Source organism: Malaclemys terrapin, chromosome 8 (assembly GCF_027887155.1).
Source record: "Malaclemys terrapin pileata isolate rMalTer1 chromosome 8, rMalTer1.hap1, whole genome shotgun sequence".
Taxonomy (NCBI): domain Eukaryota; kingdom Metazoa; phylum Chordata; order Testudines; family Emydidae; genus Malaclemys; species Malaclemys terrapin.
In genome coordinates, this window is record NC_071512.1 from 100,844,054 (window position 1) to 100,870,085 (window position 26,032).

The following is a 26,032-nucleotide window of genomic DNA, read 5'->3' on the forward strand; positions in this document are numbered from 1 at the left end:
GTGTTTGATTTTGCAAAGGGACACATTTCTGTTTAGCCAAAGTGAGCAGAGATACCTCGTACTTGTGTGAACAGTGCAAATAACTTCTGCTATGTTTGTGGTGAAGTGACTTTTGCATCACAAAAGAGCAGTATAACCACTATGGTTAAGAAAGTCTATCACCTTTATTTTGGCTGCAAAATTGGAGCTCAGGACAAGAGGTGGGCCCCACACATATGCTGCAACACTTGTGCAACAAATCTTCGCCAGTGGTTGAACAGAAAAAGGAAATCTGTGCCTTTTGCAGTGCTAATGATTTGGAGAGAGCCAACAGATCATACCAGCAATTGTTACTTCTGCATGGTGCCTCCAGTTGGGAAAGGTGTGTCAAAGAAGAAAAAGTGGACTGTGCATTATCCAAACATTCCATCAGCTATACGCCCAGTACCCCACGGAGAAGGACTGCCGGTTCCTGATGCACCAGAACTATTCTCACTTGAATCAGACAAGGAAGAGGATGAAACTTCTGGTCCTGAACCATCAATGTCAGTTCCCACATTTTCTCCCATCCTCCTCCTCTGAACCACACCTCATAACACAAGGTGAACTGAATGACTTTGTCAGGGATTTGGAACTACCCAAGAGTAAGGCAGAGCTGTTGGGCTCCAGACTACAGCAGTGGAATCTCCTGGCAGGTGATGTTAGGGTTTCCATGTTCCGTGACCGTCAAAAGGATCTTGTCCCATTCTTCTTCATGGAAGGTGATTTTGTAGCCTGCAACAACATCGATGGTGTGCTGGCAGCCCTCAACATCGTTCACCATCCAGATGAGTGGAAACTGTTCATTGATTCATCGAAGACGAGTCTTAAAGCTGTTTTACTGCATAATGGCAGTGTTTTGCCATCAATTCCAGTTGGTCTTGCAGTCCATATGAAGGAAACCTATGACAACATGAAACAACTTTTTGAGGTGCATAAACTATGACCAACATCAGTGGCAGCTTTGTGGCGATTTGAAGGTTGTTGCTCTCTTGCTTGGTCTGCAGACTGGATACACAAAGTACTGCTGTTTTCTCTGCGAATGGGATATTCGTGCAAGAGATTCCCACTACATAAAAAAAGATTGGCCGCTCCGACAGTCATTGGAGCCTGGGAAGAAAAGTGTTCAGCATCCACCACTAGTTGAATCAAGGAAGATTTTGTTACCACCCTTACACATCAAGCTGGATCTGATGAAGAACTTTGTCAAGGCCATTGACAAAACACAAGCAGCTTTCAAGCTTTTCAAGCTTTCCACAACCGTGGAAAATTTCCAAGGTTAAGTGAAGCTAAGATAAAGGAAGGTGTCTTTGTTGGTCCTTAGATTCGTGAACTTCTTCGAGATGATGCATTTGACCATGCACTGCGTGGCAAGGAAAAGACAGCATGGAAAGCCTTCCAGTTAGTGGCAATAAATTTTCTCGGAAACAACAAGGCAGACAACTACAGGTTGTTGGTGGAAAACCTCCTCAAGGCATACAAAAGCCTTGGTTGCAACATGTCACTAAAGTTACATTTTTTGCACTCTCATCTAGATTTTTTTCCACCGAACTGCGGAGTAGTGAGCGACGAGCATGGCGAGTGATTTCACCAGTGATTTCATTGATTGCAACAATGTAGAAACGCTATCAGGGCAAATGGAGCCCATCAATGCTTGCAGACTATTGCTGGACAGTGACAAGAGATGCTCCATTTAATGAATACAAGAGACAAGCCAAGAAGCGCTGAGTAGACACTGAATAGGACTAAACTATGTACATAATAGTTTTTTGCCTTTTGTTTCATAATAAATTTTATTTATATAACCCTTTTGCTGATTTTTAAAGTGTTACGTAAACAGGACAGGTGAAATATTATCATGTAAAGCAACCATAAACACATGAAAAGACCTAGGTTTACAATTTATGATTAAAACTCTACTGTCTACACAATATACATAGACATAAAATGTAAAAACTTAAATATCTTAGAAACAGTAGCCAATCGGTTGTTTTAATTGTCATATTTGAATTCAGCACATCAAAATACATAATAAATAGCACATTTTATCTCTGAAGCAGACGACTTCTCAAAAATTGTAGACCAGTGTAATTGTTACCCTAAATTATACTGAAAATACCACAGTGGCTGAAATGTCATATTGGTTAAGATATATTTTAAGAGTGGAAAAAATATTGGATTTGTCTGGAAAAATTATTTTTATTCCTTTCACGGTATTGTTTGTAGAGTTCTGCTCTTTTGTTTATCATCTTTGCTACTACTGGAACCATCCAATGTGCTTGAGTGTCTGTTATCAGAACTACTACAGTTTCTCTACTGTCTTCTCCATCTATTTTTCTTTTCATGATGGACTGTGTAGTATACTAGTTAGAGGAGAAGAATATAGGTTAGGAGACCTAGATTCTGTTTAAAGTTCTACCACTGTCACTTCAAGTTCACTGGGCAAAACACTTCACTTTTCTGTGGTTTGGTTTCTTAATCTGTAAATTGAAATACTAATACCTATCCTCTTCTTGTAAAGCATTTTGCAACCCTTGGATGTAAGGTTTCAGATGTAGAACAGCATTCCAGATTCTGACTTTGATCACTATGTACTGAAGGTCTTTAAAAAAAATCCAGATTGAGCAGGCATAGCAGTAATTATACTCAATTAACGCAGGGACAGATGGTCTAAAGTATACAGCACTGGACTGGGGCTTGGGAGACGTGGCTTCAATTCATGGCTGAGCCACAAACTTTCTGTGTGACCTTGGGCAAGTACCATAAACTGCCTCAGTTTCTCAACTGTAAAATGGAGCAAATACTGCCCCAATCAACAGGTTTGTTGTGAGGGTAAAATTCATTAATAATTGTCAGGTGCTCAGATGTTGTGGTGATGAGAGCTTTGTAAGCAGTTGCAGAAGAGCAGCACTAAGCAAAATTTTATCCTGGCATAAATTCCAGGCGCTCTCACAGTTCTCCAGAATGTCAGTGTTTATGATACCGGTAGGTATGCTGGTATATTTTTATTAAAGCACACTTTGCAAATCTGTCTCTACTTTACCAGATGACTCAGTTTTCAAACTGCCTCTTTTGTTGTATTCACAGATCCCTTTATTTGGGTGCTTCTGATAGATGACTCTTCAATTTGACTTTCAAAGCTGGTGTGTCACGAAGAATTTTTTTTAATGTTTACCTTAGACAAGAAGGAAAAAAGCTTCTACATTAAACACATAATTCATAGCAGTTACGATCAGACAGTTTCTGTATGTGCTGCTGAAATCCACCTGCTAAGCATTGGTTAGAAAAAAGTTATGCAAGCTCTATAAATCTGATAAAAATAAAATCTTTAAAAAAAAAATACCTGAACAAAACCAGCCAAACAGCCCCCTACATATATATTATTTTTATATATAATAAAATGTTGGAGTTCAGAGAATGTCTTAAATGGTGAATTCCTCCTCCATTTTTTGCTTACTAACATGTCGAGCTATCAAACAGATTCAACTCTTAAATAACTATTAGGCAATCGGAGTCTTTGAATGTAGTTGGTGACACAAATTAAAAAACAAAACACCCCTCCCCCCCTTTTTCATGTATGCTTCTTCAAATGGTTAAATTAAAAATAGAAATTTGGTGCGCTTTGGTATTCTAGTGTTCTGATAACGGGACAGCCAGCTGGAGTGTGTGTGCTTTTATTTTCTAATCTTTTTACACTCCCCATACCCATGCCATGACCATGACTTGAAGAGATGTTTTCTATGGTAAGCTGCCCTGAACAAAGAGTTCCAGGTAGATCCAGCGTACTGATCACCTGTGGGGTACCTAAGAAATTATACCAATCTTATGATGATCCCATGATTGTTCTTGCTAACAACTTGTGATTCAGCAATGGCCTGTCATTTATTTGCTTCTCTTGGGTACAATGTAACTGAGTACTCACTGGAAAACCTTAAATCCTACTGTCATGTTCTTCAGTGGAAACAATGTACAGCCACCTAATACTTTTTTTGCTGTACCTACATGTTAAGTCATGTGGATATTGATAAATTAGTGTCTAACTTTAGTTTAAAAAAATAGCAAAGTATATTTTTTGGTAAGTCTCATCTTCGTGTGTGCTAAGAATGTTTCATTTTATTTTCATGGAGTCTATTCCAGGATTCATCTCTTTCCTTTTTCCCTTTCTTTTTTTCTTTAATGAAGCCTGTATTGTGTGTTGCCTAGACCAGTCGGAGAAGTGGCTGCTCTGACCTTGGAGAACTTATTACTGAAGAGGACTCAGTGTGCTGTAGGCTTGTTAAAATTTGCAATACAAAACGTAATTGTAAATCTATGGAATTACAAATTAGGTTTTTGGTTTACAACTGCAAGAATAACAGTTCCACTCTGAGGCCTTAGTTGGATTTCTATTGAAATTTTGTTTGTGAAGGACAAACTTTCTGTTTAGCTATTCTACTCGCTAAATGTTCTTAGACCGCAATTTTCAAACTTGGTACTTAAAGTTGGGCAATTAAATCCATACTTCACTGATTTCCAGTCAGGCCACTTTTATTTATGTGATTAACTTCAGGCCAGTTTTAGGTGCCACTGTGATCCACAAAACCTCAGCTGCCACTGAACCCTGTAGATACCTACACTTACTCAGCACCTACATTTCTGCTGTAAAAGTTCCCTAGACACCTGGGTTTCTGTGCCTTGACATGCACACTGTTGCTTCACTGTAGGCTTCTGGGCTTGTATCTCCTGCCTAAGCCCCACCATGATCCACAAACTGGTGAAGATAGGTGGAGGAGTGCCTATCTTGCCTGCGGGGCTCAATCCAGTAGGTGTGCTCTGTGCAACGGCTCTGAGCATGCCTACCAGACCAGGCCCCATTCAAAATCTGTCTGGAGGAGGCAATGGTAGTGCCCACCTTCTACCTTTTAGCCCAGTGGTTAGAGCACTTCCCTGGGATGTGGGAGACCCAGGATTAATTTGTCCTTCTGCCTGCTTGGATGAGAGGATATGAACAGAGATTTCCTACCTCTTAGGAGAATGCTGTAACCACTGGGCTATGGGATATTCTGATGTGGGGCTCCCTCAATCTCTCCTGTTGAAGCTGTTCCACTGTGGATAAATAATTAAAGAATCATTGGGCCAGAGAGAGAGTGAGAATAAATTCATAGTCAAACCCAAAATTCAAACCCAAGTTTGAAAATGTGGGCTTAGTGATTAATTTGAAATATGTTTTATTCCAGTACTAGGACTTAAAAGTTGTTCATAATAACTTGCTTGACTGAGCAAATTACTATAATTCATTGCTTTTACTTGCTTTAGTAAAATGTCAGTTGTGTTTTTATTTTATTTTAGTTGACTTGTTGCAAAACCATTGTTTCAATGAGTGCAGGGACTCCGAAAGCAGGGATTCTCACTTATTAGTATGTTTGGCAATTTGGTGCATATGGGTGGGTATTCTCCAGTTTAGGATTTGGAGGTAGTTACAGTTGACTTCCAGTAGATGGCATTGGGAATTGCCCATTGACTAACTTCCAGATCTTGCTATTACTGGCCTTGTTACTGACTTCCTCTCCTATATCTCACGGAGATGTAAGTAGCTAGTTGTTTTAGTAGTACAGCAAACCATGTAAATCATTTGTAATTTTCTAAAATCTGGTCTCCAGGAAGCTGAGCCTTTTTTTTTCTTTTCTTTTGAGCATTTATAACAGTGAATTCGCATCATAGAATGGGACTCTTCACCAGATTTCACTGTCTCCTTGCTATAAAAGGGTACTTTTTGGACATCTCACAGACCACTTTATTTGGCTGTGATGCCACAGTGCTGAGCTCTTCTTTTCTCTGCTGAGTAGTTTTCCAAAACAGAGTCAGAGACATCAGGAGACTTGGCCCAATGCAAAACAGCGCCTCTGCCCTTCAGCATGCTTGGTGTAGCTATCCTGACGCACCCCAGAACCAAGAGATAGATTAGTAGAGTGGTTAGGTCCTATATCGCTTGTCTAGAAAGATACCTCCAGAGGGGAGATGTGTGTATGGGTTCTCAGTCTGGGGTTTGTGACCACTCTGTTCTTCCCATATTAGGAAGTGGAAGAGTGATTCGAGCTACATCCTCCCGAGATGGGAAGGGATTCCTGGTATGGAAAAAACTGAGAACTTCTTTTCTAGTGAGCAGGGCCCTGGACTGGGAGTTAGAAGTAGGTTGTGCTTCTGACTCTGTCATTGACCTCCCATGTGACCTGGATGACATACTTCCCTTTTCTGTGCCTATGTTTTCTTCTGCCATCCTTTGTCTTGTGTATTTATGTTGTAAATTCTCTGGGACCAGGGGTGGGACTGTCTCTCACTATGTGAATGTACAGAGCCAAGCACAGTAAGGCCCCAATCTTGGTTGGGCTCTCTAAGTGCTTCTGCAATGCAAATAATAGTGGAGCCACTCATGTAGATGACAACAGGGGCTCAAGCAGAGTCACGACAGCTACTGGATGTGAATTTCACGAGCATTTAAGGGTAAGTGATCCATTGTCTGGCTATCAAGAATTCCCAGATTTTCAGTCATCTGCTATATCTGGAGAGACAGTTGTTTATATCTTTTGTTGTCTCCTATCACTCCTGATGACCATGGGTAGTAACAAGGACCGTAATGGACATGCATAGCCCTTTCCAATCTGGATTCCTGAGTCTGTCTGACTCTGATATTAACATCAGGCCAGGCTGGCTAGAAGACAGTTGATATTACACAACGAGCCCAGGAAAAAGTCCCAGAAAAGAGCTTTATCTCTGCCTCCTGATAAGTTTGAGACCAGGTCACAGAACAGTTGAGGCACTTGGCATTCAAAGTGAGCAGATTTCTCCCCAGACCTTAGAGATAGAACAGGGAATGCAATGCGTTGGATGTGTTTGATAGAAATGGATAAGGGAGGGTGGCAATGGGGACAACAAATAAAAGCAAGCCTTTTCTTGCTAAACTACAGTGAATTGGCTGAGCTGGCAATCCATAAGTGAAGTTTATGGAGTGTGAAGAACGTCACCGTTTGCTGGATAGCCTCTGTCCTAAAGAACCAAAGATAGATGTGTTCCTGTCAGCTCACCTCAGGAAGGTGCAGAAATAATTCTCTGGAATGAGGGATCACAAGTTTCTGGCAGCAGAAGCATTGTACGAGACATGGCCAGCTGACTTACATTTGCCACCGACTCATTGCTACCAAAGGTCATATGAAAACTATATGCTCTCTTTCTTACAACAGGGATCAGTTTGCCATCTGAGCCTGTTCTTCAGGAGGCTAGCCTCCTGGTTGGTCCAAAGGAAATATAGGGAAGTCAGAAATATTACCAGCATCAGGGAGTGTGGGACTACCATCTACCTAAATACAGTAAATAGAGAATACTTGAAGATACAGCTTGGATTTATCATTGGCATATAGAACCAGATAGAATCATTGGAACCCTCCAGTCTGCTGAATTTTGCAAGGGATTTTGTTAGTAAGTTATTGTGATGAACATTAGTGGCTCATTAATAGATGGATCCTGTAACCAAGTGTTCATGTTCAGTCATCTGTATAGTGCTAGGATCCTAAAGCAGACCATGTTGCTAACCTACTGGAGATGAGAGGTCCAGTGAAGAACCGAAATCTGGTGTACGTGTTTCAACTTTTTCATGATTCAAACTGATGTACTCTGTCCCTAGACCAGGGGTTTTCAAAGTGGGGGTTGGGACCTCTCAGAGGGTTGCGAGGTTATTACATGGGGGGGGTGTTGCCTCCACCCCAAACCCCGCTTTGCCTCCAGCATTTATAATGGTGTTAAATTAAAAACACTTGTTTATATATTTATAAGGGGGGTTGCACTCAGAGGCTTGCTATTTGAAAGGGGTCACCAGTACAAAAGTTTGAGAACCACTGCCCTAGACTCTGTATTTATTAGGTTGCATTTCAGGGAAATCATCTGTGAAATAAAAGCCACGTCCCTCTTGTTTAGTGAGAGCTTGCTGCTTGACCAAGACCAATAATACCACCCTTAGTCAGGGAATTCTACCAGCCTTTATGGCCAACTGGACTGTGATCAAGAAGCCGTTTTAATGTTTTGGTCTCTAATTGCTGCTTGCTTACTAATCTCTTCTTCAGGGGCAAGTTTATTGAGAAAGCTGGGGTGAGCAGACTTTTGCTCTCTCCCACTATTTTTAACCACTTCCACTTCGACCTGATTATAGCAATGAGACATTGCTGGTTGCATTGATGAATGATGGCCGTAGCAAGACATCCTGCCCCCGCCCAAGATTCTGTTCAAATTATCAGCGATTTCTGACACGTGTAACATGAAATGCTGCTGGCTCGTCAACCAGATCTTGCATCAGTGGATGGAGCTGTACTAAAGCTGACTTCATTCATTCCCTTCTGATGGATCCCAAAGGGTGGACAGATTCTTCTCTTTCCCAAGCAGGCTCCTCTTTGGAGTCTTGCAGGGCTCAGCCCTGTTGCCTCTTAGTCAACGTTTATGTAAGACTAGAAGTTAGATTGTGAAATGCCCTGGGCTATACTGCCAAAAACATGCTGACTGTACACCGCTCTTCTTCCTTTTCTCCTCTAGCACAGACAGCGCTGTATTCCAAGTGTCCGAAGGAAATCCAAGTCAGGATGGAAGGAAGTTGGCTTAAGTGTATTCTGGTTGAGATGAAGCTAATTTTGCTAGGGAGAGGAAAACATGCTGAGCAATTGGCAGGCGTTATGACCACACCCTTAAGGGTGTCTGTTGGATTCATTGCTGCTCTGGATACCTGCTCCTGAGGGAATTCTGTGCCAAAAAATTATACACACAATATTTTAAAATTCTTCAAATTTTATTTGTCAAATAAATAAATGTGGCTCCAGCATGGCAGTGGGGAGCACAGGGAACAGGTTGCATTGAGATGGGAGATCACCCTGAAAACCCACCTCAAAGGGACTCGGCAGTGAGGCTGTACTTGACCCTGACACAGTGCAAGGGTTGGGCCTGCCCCAGAAACACCCTGGGGCCCTGCCCCTCTGCACTGGGTGCACCAGGTCTGGGTGGGCAGGCTCAGCCCAGCAGGATTCAAGTGTGGGGGGGATCCAGGTGTGGGGTGAGAGATTTCTGTGTGGGGCAGTCTGGGTGTGGGCGGCTCAGTGGGAGATCTGGATGCTCATGGGGGGAGAAGGGGTTCCGGGTGCAGGGCCCATGGGACTCTGGAGGGGATCCAGGTGAAGGTGGTTAGGGCTCAGTGCTGGGGGGGAAGGGGAGAGGGTCTGAGTGTGGGGAGATGGGTCTCGGCGGGGGGAGGGGGGATCTGGCTGTGTGTGTGGGGATCCAGGTGCAGTTGGTTGGGGATCAGTGGGGTGGGGTCTTGGTGGGGGGGGCTCATCAGAGGGGTCCAGGTGTAGGGGGGTAGGGCTTGTCAGGGTGAAGGTTCGATGGGCATGCTTAACGGGGGAGCCCCAGCTGCTGCCGAGGGGATGCTGCATGCTGGGCTCCTGCTTCTCCCTGTGATTCCCCTAGCCCCTTTTCTTCTCCATCCTCCCTCCCCCTGCTTACTCCCAGCCCCACCACAGGCACTCACTGTTGCACAGAAAAAAGGAAGGCTACCAGCACGCAGAAGGGGAGCATGGCTGGCACTAGGACCCAGGAGGCAGCATTCAGCTGCAGAGTCAGCAGAGCCCAGACAGCCTCCTTCAGCTGGGCAGCTCTGAGCTTCCAGAAATGAGGGGGGGAGTGTCACGTAACTCTGTGTGCCCCCCATGCCTCATCTCTGTTTGGAGGGGGCAATCCCCCCACCCCCGTGCCTGCAGGGAAGCACAGGAATTCTGGGGGGGCGGGGCTGTTTTCTGCAGGTACTCAGTCATGCAGAATCCCCTCAGGAGTAGATATCCTGATAGCAGTTGTGGCCAGAAATGCCTTTCATTTTCTTGCTATTTGAAAACTGCCCTTTCTCTCGAACGCAGATTTAGCCACATTAATTTGCTTATTTTCCACCTCCAGACTGGGTTACCACAACATGCCCTAACTGGGTTTGACTGCAGAGTTCACATAGAAACTGCAATGGCTAATAACAAAGTGAACAACTTCCTAAATGGATCAAACAGGAGGTGGAGAGAGCACGTTATAGTGCTACATGGTGCAGTTCGCTGACTTCTATTTTATGTTTAGGGCGCTGCATTTTCAGTTTTAATTCTTTTTTTTTTTTTTCTGGGAATTTATCAGTGTTTATTACCACCACAACAAAAACAGGTGAAAATCAGTGCAAAAAAACGATTAATTTTTTGGGGTAAATATTGGGCTTCATTTTGGGGAATAGAAAGACTCGGGGGGGGAAGTATTCAGTAGATTTATGCTTTGAATTGTGTTCATCAATGTGGTTTGCTGCAGAACAAAAACAGCACTCAAAACACACCACCTCTGAGTTTAAGAAAACAATATATCTTTAATCCCCAAATAAAACTTTTCATTTGAATAAACAGTTCACTGTTGTAGACTTAGAACTATTAGCCTATAAATATTTACATTTAATAATTGGCCACACCATTTGCAGTGCATACACTCAACTTCATCTTTTTCTCCTGTTTTTTTTAAACTTTTGAATACTTCCTTGTGTTCTGAAATGTATTCTGATACAGATTTTTCATTTTCTTTCCATTTTAGTGTATCAAATCTTTAAACTGTTATCTGCTAACAGTTGAAATGTGTATGTGGAGGGCGTCAGATTTATCAGTAGATTCAGATGCGCACGCACTTCAGAGCTTGCTTGCCTGCCTGTTTGTTAATTGTGTGTATCTTCTAGACTAATACATAGCCTTACTTCAACGGGCAGCTTTGCATATACACACAGACTAATGTATTGTCGTAATACCTATAGCTCATGCAATGGATTCCTAATAAAACAAGTTACTTTTTATATATTTGAATGATACAAAAGTAGGGTGAAAATGAGCAAAAACTGAATAATACTTTTTGTAAAACCCGGGAATTTTTCAGTAAAAATTGCTTTAAACTGAAAACGAAGGGGCTTACCTATGTCAAATCCTTCATGCTCCTGGTCCTGATCTATAAAGAAGCTAGTCCCCAGTTATCTCAGAAATGGTCTTTTTTTTCTGTGCCCCATCTTGACGGTTAGTCAGTGGGAACACTGTAATTGGTGGTGTTCAGGATCAAAGGAGGTATAGAATGACCTTGTAACTATTTTGGCAGACCAACTTTTAAGTGATTTAACTCAAGACCGCAGCTGTACTCTTGGATCATCACATAAGCACCCATCAGTTTTCTCCTGCCCTTCTGCTTATTCCTGCATTGTCCTTCCTGATGCTGTACACTGCATAACTTCCTCTTCACCCAAGTCTACTTATTTCCACAATCTCTCCAACAATGACCCTGACTACCACCACATTAACCAAATAAAGAAGTAGACTCCCAATGTTATGCATCTCTATTTAATTATTCTTCCCTATGATTTATGTTTTCATCTGAGCCTGCATTATCATGTCATATAAAATTTAAGATAATCTGGTCATGGTTAATGCTTTTGTTTCCTTGTAAAGTGCCACACACACCTACAGTGCTAAATGGAAACTTGGGTAATAGTTGAATGGTGGCAGGTGGAGGAAAACCTTTCCAGGGGAATTTCTGACAGAAGCAAACTGGGTATTAGTATAGTAATCTCACAGACTGTCTCTTCAGCTGGGGAGCAGTTCTGAAGTCTCACTTGGTGCAAGTCTAAATCAGAAGTTAAGCAAAACTACCCGTTTCATTGTTACATCAGTATTTATGTTACGGCCCTTCAAAAATGCTGTGTTGCTATTATAGACCATGAAAACTCAATCTTAAGACTTCCAAAAGTGAGGTTCTACTTTGAAAAGTGACTTTGATCTTGTCTACATGGGGGCTTTAATATGCACTGAATTGTAGCGCACTGGCTAGTCTGCAGTAGATAAACTCTCATGGTAGCATACATACAGACAGCTGTTTCCTGTTTCAATCTGTATAATTGTGTACACACAACAGGGACTTTGTGTGAAGTAAGTGTGTGGCATTCTGGGTGGGTATTCCACTGTCCTTTGCTTTGCAGCTGGCTTGTGTATTCTGAGACTTTTCTCGTGACCCATTGTGGGATATGCACTGGAAGCCAATGGTATTCTGAGACTTGGGAGGTCAAACTCCGAAACTCCCATGATTCCACTCCTGCTGTCTAATGTGAATATGCAGAAACTGTTGGTGGGGCGGTGTTCTTTGAGTTCTCTGCACTGGGTGGCTTTGGTTTTGGATTTCAGCCACCATGCAACCAAGCACTTCCTGCAACAGTGGCTGTGCCAGAAGGAGGAGGAGGATATTGAGCAAGTGCTCCTGCACAAACTTTTCTTGGAGCAGCTTCGCACAGTGCAGTGCCATTTCTGGGCTTGGGAAAGAAGCAATGACTGGGAAAGGATTGTTCTGTAGACCTGGCGTGGTTTCCAGTAGTGACACCAGAATTTTAGGCTGACAAAAGCAACTTTCCTACAGATCAGTGCTGAGCCCATCCCAAAGCTGTAGAGGCAGCATAGCAACATACGAGTTCCTATCACCGTTCAGAAACAAGTCATCATCACCATCCGGAGGCCACTTCCGCCTCACTGGTCAGGAGCTAGTTAATTTGGCATGGATGGATTGACTGACCGGGGCCATTGGTGATACAGGTGTATGCTGTTATGAAAAAGTTACGGATGCAGCTTGTCATAAAGCTTGGCAGGAGGTTACTGATTATGTTGCACAAATGGGGTTCCCAAATTGTTTTGGGGCAGTTGATGGGACCCATGTGCCCCCTGCACTCAAGGCCTCAGAGTTTATAAACAGGATGGGATTTTTCTCCATGGTGCATCATGGCCTGATTGGCAGGGTAACATGCATAAATGCAGAGGGGTCTGGAAGCATCCATGATGCTAGGATCTTTTGATATTCATAGCTGCTTGCCTTAATGAATGATGGAAGATTTGCTCCAGGATCACTATGGACGTGAATGGTGTTGAGATCACTCCGGTCAATCTGGGAGACCCATCCTATCTGCTTCCCTGGCTGTCGAAGCCGTCTACAGGGCACTTGGATAGACGAAAGGAGCTGTTTAACTGTCGCCTGAGCAGTTGTAGGATGACAGTGGAGTGTGCATTTGGCAGGTTGAAGTGTAGATGGTGCTGTCTCATGACAAGGTTATAGGCTGCAAAGCACTACCTGCCTCAAATTATAGCTGCATGCTAGTGGAGGTTTGGTTTTGATCCCTGACCTTCCTATGAAGGTTTCTGAGCTCTTCACTCTTGATGCAGCACTGCATAGCATCCCAGCTGTGACCCTCATGGCCATCTACTTAGCAATGGATGTGAATGCATCTTTCAGTGCTTGTTGGTAAGCGCTACCTGCACACTTGCATCTCCTGAGATGATGAGGAGATCAAGGATCTCTACTTGGCTCCAAGCAGATGCATGCGGTATGGTGTAATGCTGCTATATTAATACTACTTTAATGCCAAAGTATTCAAATTCAGGAGCAAATTGACCAGTCCTGGCTGCATGCCAACATTTAAACGGGATGCTACATCCAGTCAGCTTGACCCTGGTACAGTGGAGAGCACACAGGTAAACAGACGGATTGGTCATGATGGCACGTAAAGCAGTGTGGAATGGCAGATGGAGGCCTGTCAAAATAGTGTGAAAGAGCATTGTGTACACATGAATGCTAGTCAGCACTAACTCAGTACATAGTGAACTCACTACACCAGCAACTACACACCACAGCACAGAAACACCAACCCAGGAACCTATCCCTGTAGCAAACCTCGTTGCCTACTCTGTCCCCATATCTACTCTGGCAACAGCATCAGAGGACCCAACCACATCAGCCACACCATCAGGGGCTCATTCACCTGCACATCCTCTAATGTCATATATGCCATCATGTGCCAGCAATGCCCCTCTGCCATGTACATTGGCCAAACGGGACAGTCCCTCCGCAAAAGAATAAATGGACACAAATCGGACATCAGGAATGGTAACATACATAAGCCCGTAAGTGAACACTTCAATCTCCCTGGTCATTCTATTACAGATTTAAAAGTCACTATCATTGAACAAAAAAACTTCAGAAACAGACTTCAAAGAGAAACAGCAGAACTAAAATTCATTTGCAAATTCAACACCATTAATCTGGGCTTGAATAGGGACTGGGAGTGGCTGGCTCACTACAGAAGCAACTTTTCCTCTCCTGGAATTGACACCTCCTCATCTATTATTGGGAGTGGACTACATCCACCCTGATTGAATTGGCACTGTCAACACTGGTTCTCCACTTGTGAAGTAACTCCCTGCTCTCCATGTGTCAGTATATAATGCCTGCATCTGTAACTTTCACTCTATGCATACGAAGAAGTGAGGTTTTTACTCACGAAAGCTTATGCCCAAATAAATCTGTTAGTCTTTAAGGTGCCACCAGACTCCTTGTTGTTTTCACTACACCTTGAGACTCCGTACAGGCTGTACAGAGTTACTGTGCTTTAAGGATTTGCCTCATGTAAGCAGAGCATTTCCATGTGCACGACTGCCCTATGTAAAAATGCCCCTACTTTATTTGACAGATTTTGCTTCCTTTGTGTATTCAGAGTTACATTTGTTCATTTTAGTGACTGTTTGTTACTTCCTCATGTACTCCTGTTACCTGTATTGGCTAAACATCACTATGAGAAAATGAGTAGGATTCTATTCTGAATTGTATATCATCAACAGAACTGTTAAATATGTAAGTAAGTTTCTACTGCATGATAAACTCTGACCTCAGTTACTCATGTGTGACAACTGTAGTCATAAATCCAAGAGCAATATTGGACCTGAAGTCTCTGTAGTGCTGGTAGAGACATTTGTCAGAACACAGCTTGACTTTCAGATGTCACCTGGAGTTTGCAGGGTTGACATTTTAAAAAAAAAAAATCAAATCACATTTTTACTTGTAAACTGACCAAATTTGATATTGTAGTTCAATGACTCATAAGCAGAATCCCAGAATGGAAAGAGACTTCAAAAGTGACAGAATAGAACTGAACTTCAATGGCATTTAGCAACATGTCATTTATAAGGTGCTGAGAAAACAGAAATTAGTCACTTTTTAATGTAAATAATTATCATTAGCACTTGATACTTTATAGTAGCCCAGGGAAGTACCTTGATAATTTTCGGTTGTATTTGACAGTTCAGGTTTTATACCAGATGTGGGCAAACTACGGCCTGCGGGCCACATCCAGCCCGTGGGACTGTCCTGCCCGGCCCCTGAGCTCCTGGCCGCGAGTCCCCGGCCCCTCCCCCGCAGCCACGCCACTGCGCGGGCCGCACTCTGGCCCGCTGCTCCTGCTGGGCAGTGTGGGGAGTGCAGTTGGCTCTGGACGGGTGTCATGGCTGCGAGCTCCTGCTGCTGGTAAGGGGGCGGGGAACGGAGGGTCCTGGGGTGCAGTCAGGGAGGAGGGGGTGGTTGGATGGGGCGGAGGGTCTCAGGGGATGGTCGGGATGGGAACAGGGAGGGTTGGGCGTGGGAGTCCCGGGGGGGTCTGTCAGGGGGCGGGGATATGGATAGGGGTCAGGAGTGCAGTCAGGGGACAGAGAGCAGCGGGGGTTGGATAAGGGGGTGGGATCCCGGGGGACAGTTAGGGGCAGGGGACCCCGGGAGGGGGTGGTGAGGGGACGAGGAGCAGAGGGATAGGGGGCGCGAGTCCCAGCGGGGGTGCTGTCAGGGGGCGAGGAGCAGAGGGATAGGGGGAGCGAGTCCCAGCGGGGGCGCTGTCAGGGGGCGAGGGTGTGGATCGGGGTTGGCGCAGTCAGGGGACAAGGAGCAGAGGGGTTAGATAGGGGGCGGGGGCCCTGGGAGGGGACAAGGAGCAGAGGGGTTGGATGGGTTGGAGATTCTGAGGGGGGCAGTCAGTGGCCGGGAAGTGGGAGGAGGCGGATAGGGGGCGGGGGCCAGGCTGTTTGGGGAGGCACAGCCTTCCCTACCCAGCCCTCCATACAGTTGCACAACCCCAATGTGGCCCTTGGGCCAAAAAGTTTGCCCAACCCTGTTTTACACCTAACTCTGAGTATCTGAACGTGACTAGTTTGATTTTTTTTTTTTCTTTTTAAATAGTCTTAAGTGGTGTGATTTCAGTATAGAAGCTTGAATGTCTTAAAAATCACACAATATTTTTTTATTGAGATGTTTGTCTTAATTACTGTAATTTCAACTGGAAAAGGCAAGTAAACAAACTTGTCCTCTCCTGTGATAGAACTGCCAAGGACGACTTCTTTCTTGGGATTAGACCATTTTTAGAAGTGATTTAGATTTACAGTAGAATCTCAGAGTTATAAACACCAGAGTTACAAACTGACCGGTGAACTACATAACTCATTTGGAACCGGAAGTACGTAATAAGGCAGCAGCAGAGACAAACAAACAAACAAAAAAGCAAATACAGTACAGTACTATGTTAAACATAAACTACTAAAAAAAATAAAGGGAAAGCAGCATTTTTTTCTGCATTGTAAAGTTTCAAAGCTTTATTAAGTCAATGTTCAGTTGTAAACTTTTGAAAGAACAACCATAACATTTTGTTCGGAGTTATGAACATTTCAGAGTTACGAACAACCTCCATTCCCAAGGTGTTTGTAACTCTGAGGTTCTACTGTAGTGTTTTAGAAGTGATGATGTTGGGCCTGACTTTGACTAGTGGGAGTTGTGAGTGCTTAACAGCTCTGGAAAATCAGGTCTCTTTATTTGAAGGTGTTTGTCTAACCTGCTCTTAAAAATCTCCAATGATGGAGATTCCACCACCTTCCTAGGCAATTTATTCCAGTGCTTAACCTCCCTGACAGTTAGGAAGTTTTTCCTAATGTCCAAGCTAAACCTCCCTTGCTGCAATTTAAGCCCATTGCTTCTTGTCCTATCCTCAGGGGTTAAGAACAACAATTTTTCTCCCTAATCCTTGTAACAACCTTTTGTGTACTTGAAAACTGTAATCTTGTTCCCTCTCAGTCTTCTCTTTTCCAGACTAAACAAACCCATTTTTTTCAGTCTTCCTCCTAGGTCATGTTTTCTAGGCCTTTAATCATTTTTGTTGCTCTTCTCTGGACTTTCTCCAATTTGTCCACATCTTTCCTGAAATGTGGTGCCCAGAACTGGCCACAATACTCAGAGTAGAGCGGAAGAATTACTTCTCGTTTCTTGCTTACAACACTCGTGCTAATACATGTATGTAGAAAGAGAGGCAAAACTAACTTGTGCTGGATTGTGGTAAAGAGATTCATTCCAGAAAGAAATAATTGCATAACAAATCTTTCACACTTCCCCCGCATGGAACACTTGTATGATAGACTGCGTTAAATAATGAATTAATCAGTTATTTGGCAATGTATGACGAGAAGAGACTTCTTAGTGGCAAAGCTGAGAGCGATACCCTATCTGTTTGGAAGTTGAACAGTTGAGAAAAATGTATGTATCTAAAAGCAAGTGGCATGCTGCATGTGGATCGTAAATAGAACAGAGCTCCTGCTTTGAATTGGGAGTTTGAGCAAAAATCTACAGTACCATTCCACTGTGAATTATTACCATCATTTAAAAAATATTTACTCTTAACCTGTTTTAAAGGGGAAACTGTCAAGGTTATACAAACGGAGATACAGTATGTGTAAAGCTGTTTTTCTTTCTCCCTCTCCCCCCCTTTAGCCCCCAACCACAAGTAAAATAATTCTCTCTAGCCTCACTGGCAATTCTATAATCTTCTCCAAGTGAAGGCTTCAGTGTAATGACAATCCCAAGATTCTGCTATAATACCCTATAATAAAAAATCATTAGGCATGGGTTCATTAGGCAAATTGTGTGGGTCTAGAAAGGTATAGTGTAGGGACCGAGCAACCTGGATATATATTTACCTAAATGAAGTACTTAAACCTTATACATTCAACTAGACATACACCTCTACCCCGATATAATGCGACCCGATATAACACGAATTTGGATATAATGTGGTAAAGCAGTGCTCCGGAGGGGCGGGGCTGCGCACTCTGGTGGATCAAAGCAAGTTCGATTATAACACGGTTTCACTTATAACGCGGTAAGATTGGCTCCCGAGGACAGCGTTATATCGAGGAAGAGGTGTATTTTTGAATAAGCTAAAGGAGTGTTAATCAGTTTTTGTGATCAGAGGTCAGGAAGGATTTTTTTTTCTCTTCATACTTCCTTGTCTAACAGTCAGATTGGTTGGTTAGTGTTTTTTGTTTTGCACAGGAGAATCTGCTTTTGTTTTTACTAAGAATTTAAAAAATGTTTAGACTTGATGTGGCAGAACTCTCCATTATAGGTTCCTGTATATTACTTGAATTATGGTAGTATCTGAGCATCTCACAGTCCTTAAAGTATGTCTCCCCAGAACACTCCTGTGGCATAGGGAAGTACTGTTATCCCCATCTTTAACATGTGTGACTGAAGCACAGAGAGGCTAAGTGGTTTGCCCAGGGTCACACAAGACGGCTGTGGTGGAGCAGGGGCTTGAACCCAGATTTCTCAAATTCTACACTAGCCTCTGACATAAACTGTCCTTTTCCTCTTGTCATCACATGGTTCTAGGCTTCAAAGACCCATGCCTTGGCTTTGGCTGTACCCAGCTACTTAACTGTTAAAGAATTAATATTGATCTGAATTCTGTTTAAATCAACATTTCTCCCCCCTTCCCATTTAATACTTTTTTTTTTTTTCCTTTTAGGCATGTACCGGCATTGAAAATATTGATGAAGCTATTACGTTACTTGAACAAAATAACTGGGATTTAGTGGTAAGTATGTCTAAGAAAATGATTTTGTAGCACAAGTTCATATACTTGTTGGTACCGTCTAAACAAAAGTTGAATTGAATTTGTGACTTTTGCCCCCCGTTAAATACATAATTCATAGGAGAATTAACTACCTGTTGATTAGATCCAAGTTCAACTTTGTATGTATACAATAATTAAAGGTAACCTTTTAAAATGACAACTTGTAGATATAAGAATCTTCAAGGATTTAGTTAGTACCCTTGAAAGAAATGGGAGGTAAACCACTTTCTTCAAATAAGCTATTATTTGAATGGCTTAATTTTGCCACTGCAATTTTTTTTGCTGCTGCTATTTATTTGTATTACAGTAATGCCTACTGGTTCAAGAATCAGCTCACCCTACTCTCCCCCCACCCCCCACCTTTCCCTCCAGACTTGGTGGTGTCCAGACACTCTGTCCCAAGTGTCACAATCAATGTTGTAGCAAGACTCAGTGTGTGGATGAGACAAACATGGCAGTGAGCAGGCAGGCAGGCACTAGTAAAGTAAGCAAATCGAAGTGTATTAAGCAGAGATGTTGGCTCACTGCCTGCTTAGGTGTAGTGATCTGGTAGTACTCTGTGAATATTGTAGGAGAGGTTAGTCATAAGGAGGAATTTGAAGGATGCTAAGATAGTGGCTCAGTGATGTTGTCAGGGAAGTTTTCCCGTTCATGAGGCATGGCCTTTTGGTGTTTTTTCCCCTTGACTTTTCTCTGTCGCTGGTGACATTGATACCTTTCTCTTATAGATGCCACAGAACTGGAATAATATTGTGTTTTTTCTTAGTAAAGTCAGGTAGGTCATTATGAAAATAAGATTTTAGGGAAGATTTTAAAGAAGAAGTTAATTTAAAAAATTAAGTACTTAACAATTTGCCTTCTATAGAAGAATTGCACATTTGTAGTGAGTCTGTGAGGCAGCTACTGATCTGGATTCGCCATGTCCAGAAAAGCTGAGAAAAATGCAAAATGGAGCTATTAAGATATAGGGCTGTTGGTGGTTGTTGTGGGTTTTTAAGAGAATGAGGGTAGGATAGCACATTTTGAAAACAAAATAGAGTAAAATAGCCAAACGTTGACATGTGCAAATAAAACAAAGTGGCCTTTCTTAATTAAACTTTACATTAAACATTTTAAGATTTTTGCCAAATGATCACTCCCCTTTCCCCGCCCCCAAACCCAATAGACAGCTGTTTCATATATCCAAGCAGGGTCATCAGAAATCTTTACATTGATTATTTTGTGCAATGAAAAATAAACACTGTGATAGGATGTTGTCATGACATCATGTCTCCTGTCTTGAAAGTAAATGTCTGTTTGCCTCACCATTTATGCACCAGGAGGAGACTCCTATGCATTTTAGTCAGGGAATAAATACTAAGTTTGATGCCAAAAAATAATTTAACGCATTTTCTTTCTATTACTTACAATTTGTAATTTTAGATGCTTAATTTAGGTATGGCTTTGAAAAATATATTTTTCCCTGCCCTAATTTTTTGCTGACCCGAAAAGAACACAACAAAACAAAACAAAAACCTTCCCCCACAAATTTAAAAGTATCTTCTCCCCTTATTGGTCCTTTCGGTCAGGTGCCAACCGGGTTATTTAAGCTTCTTAACCCTTTACAGGTAAAGAAGGAATTTTATGCTACCCTTAGCTGTATGTTTATAACAGATGCATTAACCATTTATCCTAAAGTCTGGATGTGGGGAAGGGGGACTGTAGTGTATTACAAGTGCTTGTGAGGCTGGCTGACAGAACTGTGATGAAGAATTATAAGGACAGCTAAGGAGATCAGTCTTATAACTGATCTTAACTTGATGGCACGACATCCCAGGATGCAATGTCAGAGATGCAAGACTGAACAGAAAGGGGGAAGTGAATAGTTGAAGCTGTGAGGGCTGATAAAGTTATCTAGAAATAAAATTTATGGGGGAAAAGAGCTGATTCAAGAGACAGCCTTGAAGGAGACAGATGGAAAGTTGGAGTGGGAGGAAGATGAGCTAATAAAGGAGACGCTGAAGGAAAAATTGGAGAGGTAGGGTGAGAACAGGTATTTTTTTTGAAGCAAAGTAGGGGTGGGGGAGGAAAGAGAGGTGGGCAGTGTCCTGTGAAGGAGTGATAAGCTGTTTCTGAGCCAGTGCATGGGTCAAGAAGAGTGAGAATGGAGAAGAGGCCCGTGGACTTCAGTGGCAGTAGGTGATGGGTTACCTTTTGATGAGAGCAGTCTTGGTGGAGGGAAGGGAGTGAAAGCCAAATTGAAGTGTGCTAGTAGGGAATTGGAGGAGAGGAAATCAAGGTGGTGAGTGAGAGAGCATGTTTAAGAAGCTTGAAAGTGGAATGGAGAAGGGAAATGGGATGGTAGTTAGAGGCAGGGTCAAATGTTAGGTTGTCAAGGGCAGGATTACTAGAGGATGTAAAAAGTGGAGATGAGATAAGGGGCGAGGTAGACTTATGAGGTTAAGGCAGCAGTTCAGTTGTAATTAATAAGGAATATAGAATTAATTTGTAGTGTAGGAAGTCTGCCTGGTCCCTGAGCTAACTCCAGAGTTGCTCAGTGGCACTGGCGCAAGGTTAAGCTAGGTTTGCGGAACAATGGGATGAACAAGAGTGGCAAAGGAAAGGGTGAGGGAGGAATTTAGAAAGTGGCTGTTTTCAGAAAAATGATGAAGGAAAATATAGCATCTTGTCACATGAGAAGTTTTTCCATCAGCTTTCATGAAAGGATTCTCTTGCCAGTTGTGACTCTAGAAATAGAATCAGAGTTGTTACATAGGTCACTTCATGACCCAAAGGCAGCTCTGAGGCAGGTCTCCAAAATGTTCAGAGTTTCTTCCTGAACTATATAGCGCTAATGGGCAGCATTTAGAACTTCAGGAGCAGCCTTCTCTCCACAGTCTTGTGCTCAAAACTTACCACCTGGTGGGTTGTCAGGTGAACTTCAACAGGGTATCCAGAGAAATTCAAGTGTTTAAATAGGAAGCCAAGTGAGTCATGAAAGAATATGGACAATCTCTGCTCCAGGACACTCTTGCAACACTAAGAAATGCAAGTCAAGCAAACATAAGCCAAAGAAGTTCTAGTCTAAGGGCAGGAAGCTCATTTGGACTTAATTCAGGCTACCTGTTTATCTTCGCTCCATTTCACCCTAAAGGTGTTATGTAGAGAGGAAACGAGGTGGATGACTCATGGCCACCTGTTTCCTCCTGAATTCTATGAGGCTATGATCATGAGTGTCCTGTACTCTGGGACACCAGCCAATGCAAGAAGAAAGCAAGGACTGAGAGTGAGGCTGAATGCAAAACAATCCCAAGATGGGAGTAGTCAAGTACTTCTTGGTAGAGGCTAAGAGAGAATTTAAATCAGAGTGGGTGGAACTAGCAAAGAGCAGATGCTTCAGAAAAATGTGAAGGTATTTTTACAGCTTTTCTAAAGATAAATAGGGTGACATCAGTTCTTTGGCTTCTGCATTGGTTAAATGTCTACCTTTTCGTGTCCAGATGGGGTTTAATATGTTTTATGAAGCCATAAATAGACAGTGCCCCCCTTTCTGTGCCATTCAGCTGCAGTTGCTAGTAGCAGAGGTGCTCGGACTGGAGTCTCTTTTGTATAAAAGAGAAGCTGGTGGCAAGGGTGGCCTCAGAGAGGCTCTCAACCTTTGAATTAGTCCATAGTCCAGAACAACCCATGCTCGTGTGTGTGGTGAAGTTTGTTTTTTGCTTTGTTTGCTTTTTAATGGGCATACTGCAAGGGTTATCTCTTGACACAAGCTTTTACAAGGGTCCTTTTGTGTGGTGAAAGATGGTATTTGTAAAATGGACTACCATATGATTTGATTATTGCTGTTTGATTTTTGAGGAGCGGGGGGAGAAGCTTCTGATTTTTGTTGAGGCCTGTGATTTTAAATCCACTAAAATGCCACTGAGCGATTCCTGCAGTGGAGGGAATTATTCTTCTGTATTACGTAAGTGAACACTATTGAGTCCTGTATCTTTTAGACATTCAATCTTGATTTTAAAAATAAGTGATGATGAATTTAGTACTACACCTCTACCCCGATATAACGCTGTCCTCGGGAGCCAAAAATCTTACCGTGTTATAGGTGAAACCATGTTATATCGAACCACCGGAGTGTGCAGCCCCACCTCCCCGGAGCTCTTCTTTACCGCGTTATATCCGAATTTGTGTTATATTGGGTCGTGTTATATCGGGGTAGAGGTGTACTACTTTGAGTGCTTGCTCATGTCCATTCCATTGTAGGTGCGTGTGCTTGCCACATGTATCAGTGCTGAAAGATTTTCCTCAGTGATATCTGTAGGGGACCAGCTCTGGTGCCCTCTGGAGTGGTGCGTGTATGCACTGGTATAAGGGGCGCTACCGGCCCCTTCCCTCCCTCAGTTCCTTCTTACCGCCAGTCTTGGTGCTGGAACGCTCTCCTTGTTCTAGCAAGTGGTTCTCTTTCAGTGGTTCTTCGAAATTTTCTTATGTAAATAGTTGCAGTTAAAATAGTTAACAGTTCCTAATAGTGTTAGTATATTTTAGTTATTTGTAGTTCCCCGAGGGACTTAGCCCAGGAACGGGGCATGCCCTGCTCCCCACACTTCAAGCTGTGCAATTGCTGTAAGAAGCCAGTGCCAATCAGCGATCCACATCTTAGTTGTTTGAAGTGTCTGGGTGAGTCCCACATTCATGAAAAGTGCCATATTTGCAAGGGATTCAAGCCTCAGACCAAAAAGGCGAGAGAGACATTAGGCTCTGCGCACTCCTCGTGGAGTCAGTTCTTGCACTGGCCTTGGCGCCGGCACATTTGGACTTGGTGCCGGGTACTTCGGCATTGACAAAAAGTACGCCCCCGGTACTGACTTCCTCTCGATGCCGATTCTTGTCACTGGTACCGGCCCAAAGACAAAAAGTATGCCAGGAGAGGGCGCTCCCTGGGGTCCCGTAAGGGAGAAGAGGAGCCTAGACCAAGTCGGACCATCTCGCTGTCACCGGAGCGCAGCCACATGGCAGCCTCACCTATTGGGCCTAGTCTGCCCCGCGACATGCCTCCTACACCAGGGAGTGGTAGAGGTATCCACCCCAGAAGCCTTTCAAGCGGCAAAAGACATCTTCCTCTTCCTGATGTCGCTTTATCCTCGGGAAGAGAGGCCTACGGATCCGTTTTTCTAGGGGAAAGCCCTCTATGGCACCCCTGCAGAAGTCACCCCCACGGCACTGTACTCCGGCCCACTCACCAGGACCGTGCCAACGATCTCCAGAGCTGTATCTTGAATCACAGACCTGTGGCCACCTGGTGGGTTCCCGACACTGATCACTGAACTCCATGCACCGATCTCCGGGATCCAGATATAAGCCACCAGATCTGCGGTACCGGGCCACAGAGGCATGCCACCAGTCCCCGGAATTCCAGCAGCAGTCACCTGAAAGGTGCCGCTCCCTGGTTCCCAGGCACTGCTCACCAGAGCATCCTTGGCACTCTCTGGAGTCTTGGCGCCGCTCTTCGGAGCAATGCTGGTTGCCAGAGCCCAGACGCTGGTTGCTGGAATCTCGATGCCAGTCTCCGGAGCGTCCTAGACAATGGGCGGGCTCCCAGTCACTGGAGCCTGCACACAGTTCCTGAAGTGGGTGGCATTGTTCTCTGAATTATTACCCGGCCTATGAGCAGCGCTGCTGGTCGCTGTATAGGTGGCCTGGCTCATTGGGGTCCCAATACCACTCCTTGATTGGCAGGCATGAGACCGGCAGACATAGTGGGGAAGCCTACCCTATGGTGGTGCCACCGTGGTCACCAGAGGAAGATCATTCCTCCTGGGGCTCTGAGAGCGAGGAGTTGGTGGCCACCAGCAATCAACCATCACCTGGATAGCCAGCAAGATTTTCCCAGAGCCAACCTGCAAGCATGTGGCCACAGGGTCAGTGGCCTGGGCCCTGGCAAATCTATAATCCATGGGTAAGGCTAAGATTTTGTCATGGATATTTTTAGTAAAAGTCACGGACAGGTCACGGGCAATATATAACAATATAAGGCAATGGTTTTCAGCCTGCGGCTCAATGCGGGCTGCTTGCAGCCCAATTAGCATAGAGCTGCGACTCATGTGACATCCTCAGGGCCATACAGGTAGTATTGGATGCGGCCCACATAACATTGTGGGTCACATCTGAACATTTCCAAAGGGTCCCTCATCTCCAGGATGGCCCTACAGCGTCCCTTGACTCTGCAGACACGGCAGCACGATCCATCGTAACAGCTGTGGTCATGCACCGTGCATTCTGGCTCCATCTCTCTGGGTTCCCAAGGGCAGTCCAGGCAACAGTCGATGACTTATGCTTCAAGGGTCAAAAACTATTTGCAGACAAAACGGATGTGTTTTTACACACCCTAAAGGATTCAAGGGTGACCTTAAAAATCCTGGGCATCTAAGTATCTGCAACCAAAAAAAAAACAAGGCAAGTTTTATAACCAGAGATTCCGGTCTACGCCATCCTCTCAGCCCCAAAGACAGTTTGACCAACGGCATAAACAGAGACAGAACAGATGTCGACAGAACCAAGATCAGCCTTCGACATCTCAACAATCCACCTCTAGGCAGTCATTTTGAAGGTGTGGTCGAAGGCAAAAGGCCTTTATGCTCTCTGGCTCCGGAACCAGAAATGATCCTTCGCTCATTCGGAGACTGTCTGTCACCATACTACCCAGTCTGGAACACTATCACAACAGACAAATGGGTTTTAGAGATTATCCAGAAGGGCTACTCCATTCCCTTTTATTTCTATCCCACCTACCCATTCCCCCACCCCCGTCCCTCTTTAGGGACCCCTCTCAGGAGCACCCTGTTACAACAGGAAATTAACCACCTTGTACAATTAGGTGCTGTGGAACCCATACCATCTCAACACGGGGAGAGGGTTTTTTTTTATTTTTAATAGAAATTGTAATGTATGCGCCACTTAACATAATAGTATCTAGCTCTAAAAAAGACTACAGTTTCATCAATATAGTGGGTTCATTTTTCTAAGTTCACATAGCTATTTCAGAATAAATGTGATGTTCATAAATTTCAAAAACTCACAAAATGGAAGTGATCATCTCTATTTTAAAAATACATTTTTAAAGTGGGCTTTTCTATATGCAGAAATATGTGCCTCGCTGCTGTATTTAACTTCTTTTATTCCTTCTGCTGGCAGTGGTTCAAAGCACAGTGTAATTGCAGT

The 26,032-nt window shown here is 43.6% G+C and overlaps 1 protein-coding gene across 1 annotated transcript in view; it reads left to right on the plus strand.

Moving 5' to 3' along the window:
- Positions 1 to 26,032, plus strand: part of FAF1 (Fas associated factor 1) — a 325,268-nt gene that overhangs the window by 17,952 nt on the left and 281,284 nt on the right. The window contains exon 2 of the mRNA XM_054036693.1: positions 18,731 to 18,799. Coding sequence (XP_053892668.1) covers positions 18,731 to 18,799 — 69 coding nt within the window. The remainder of the gene's footprint in view (positions 1 to 18,730; positions 18,800 to 26,032) is intronic.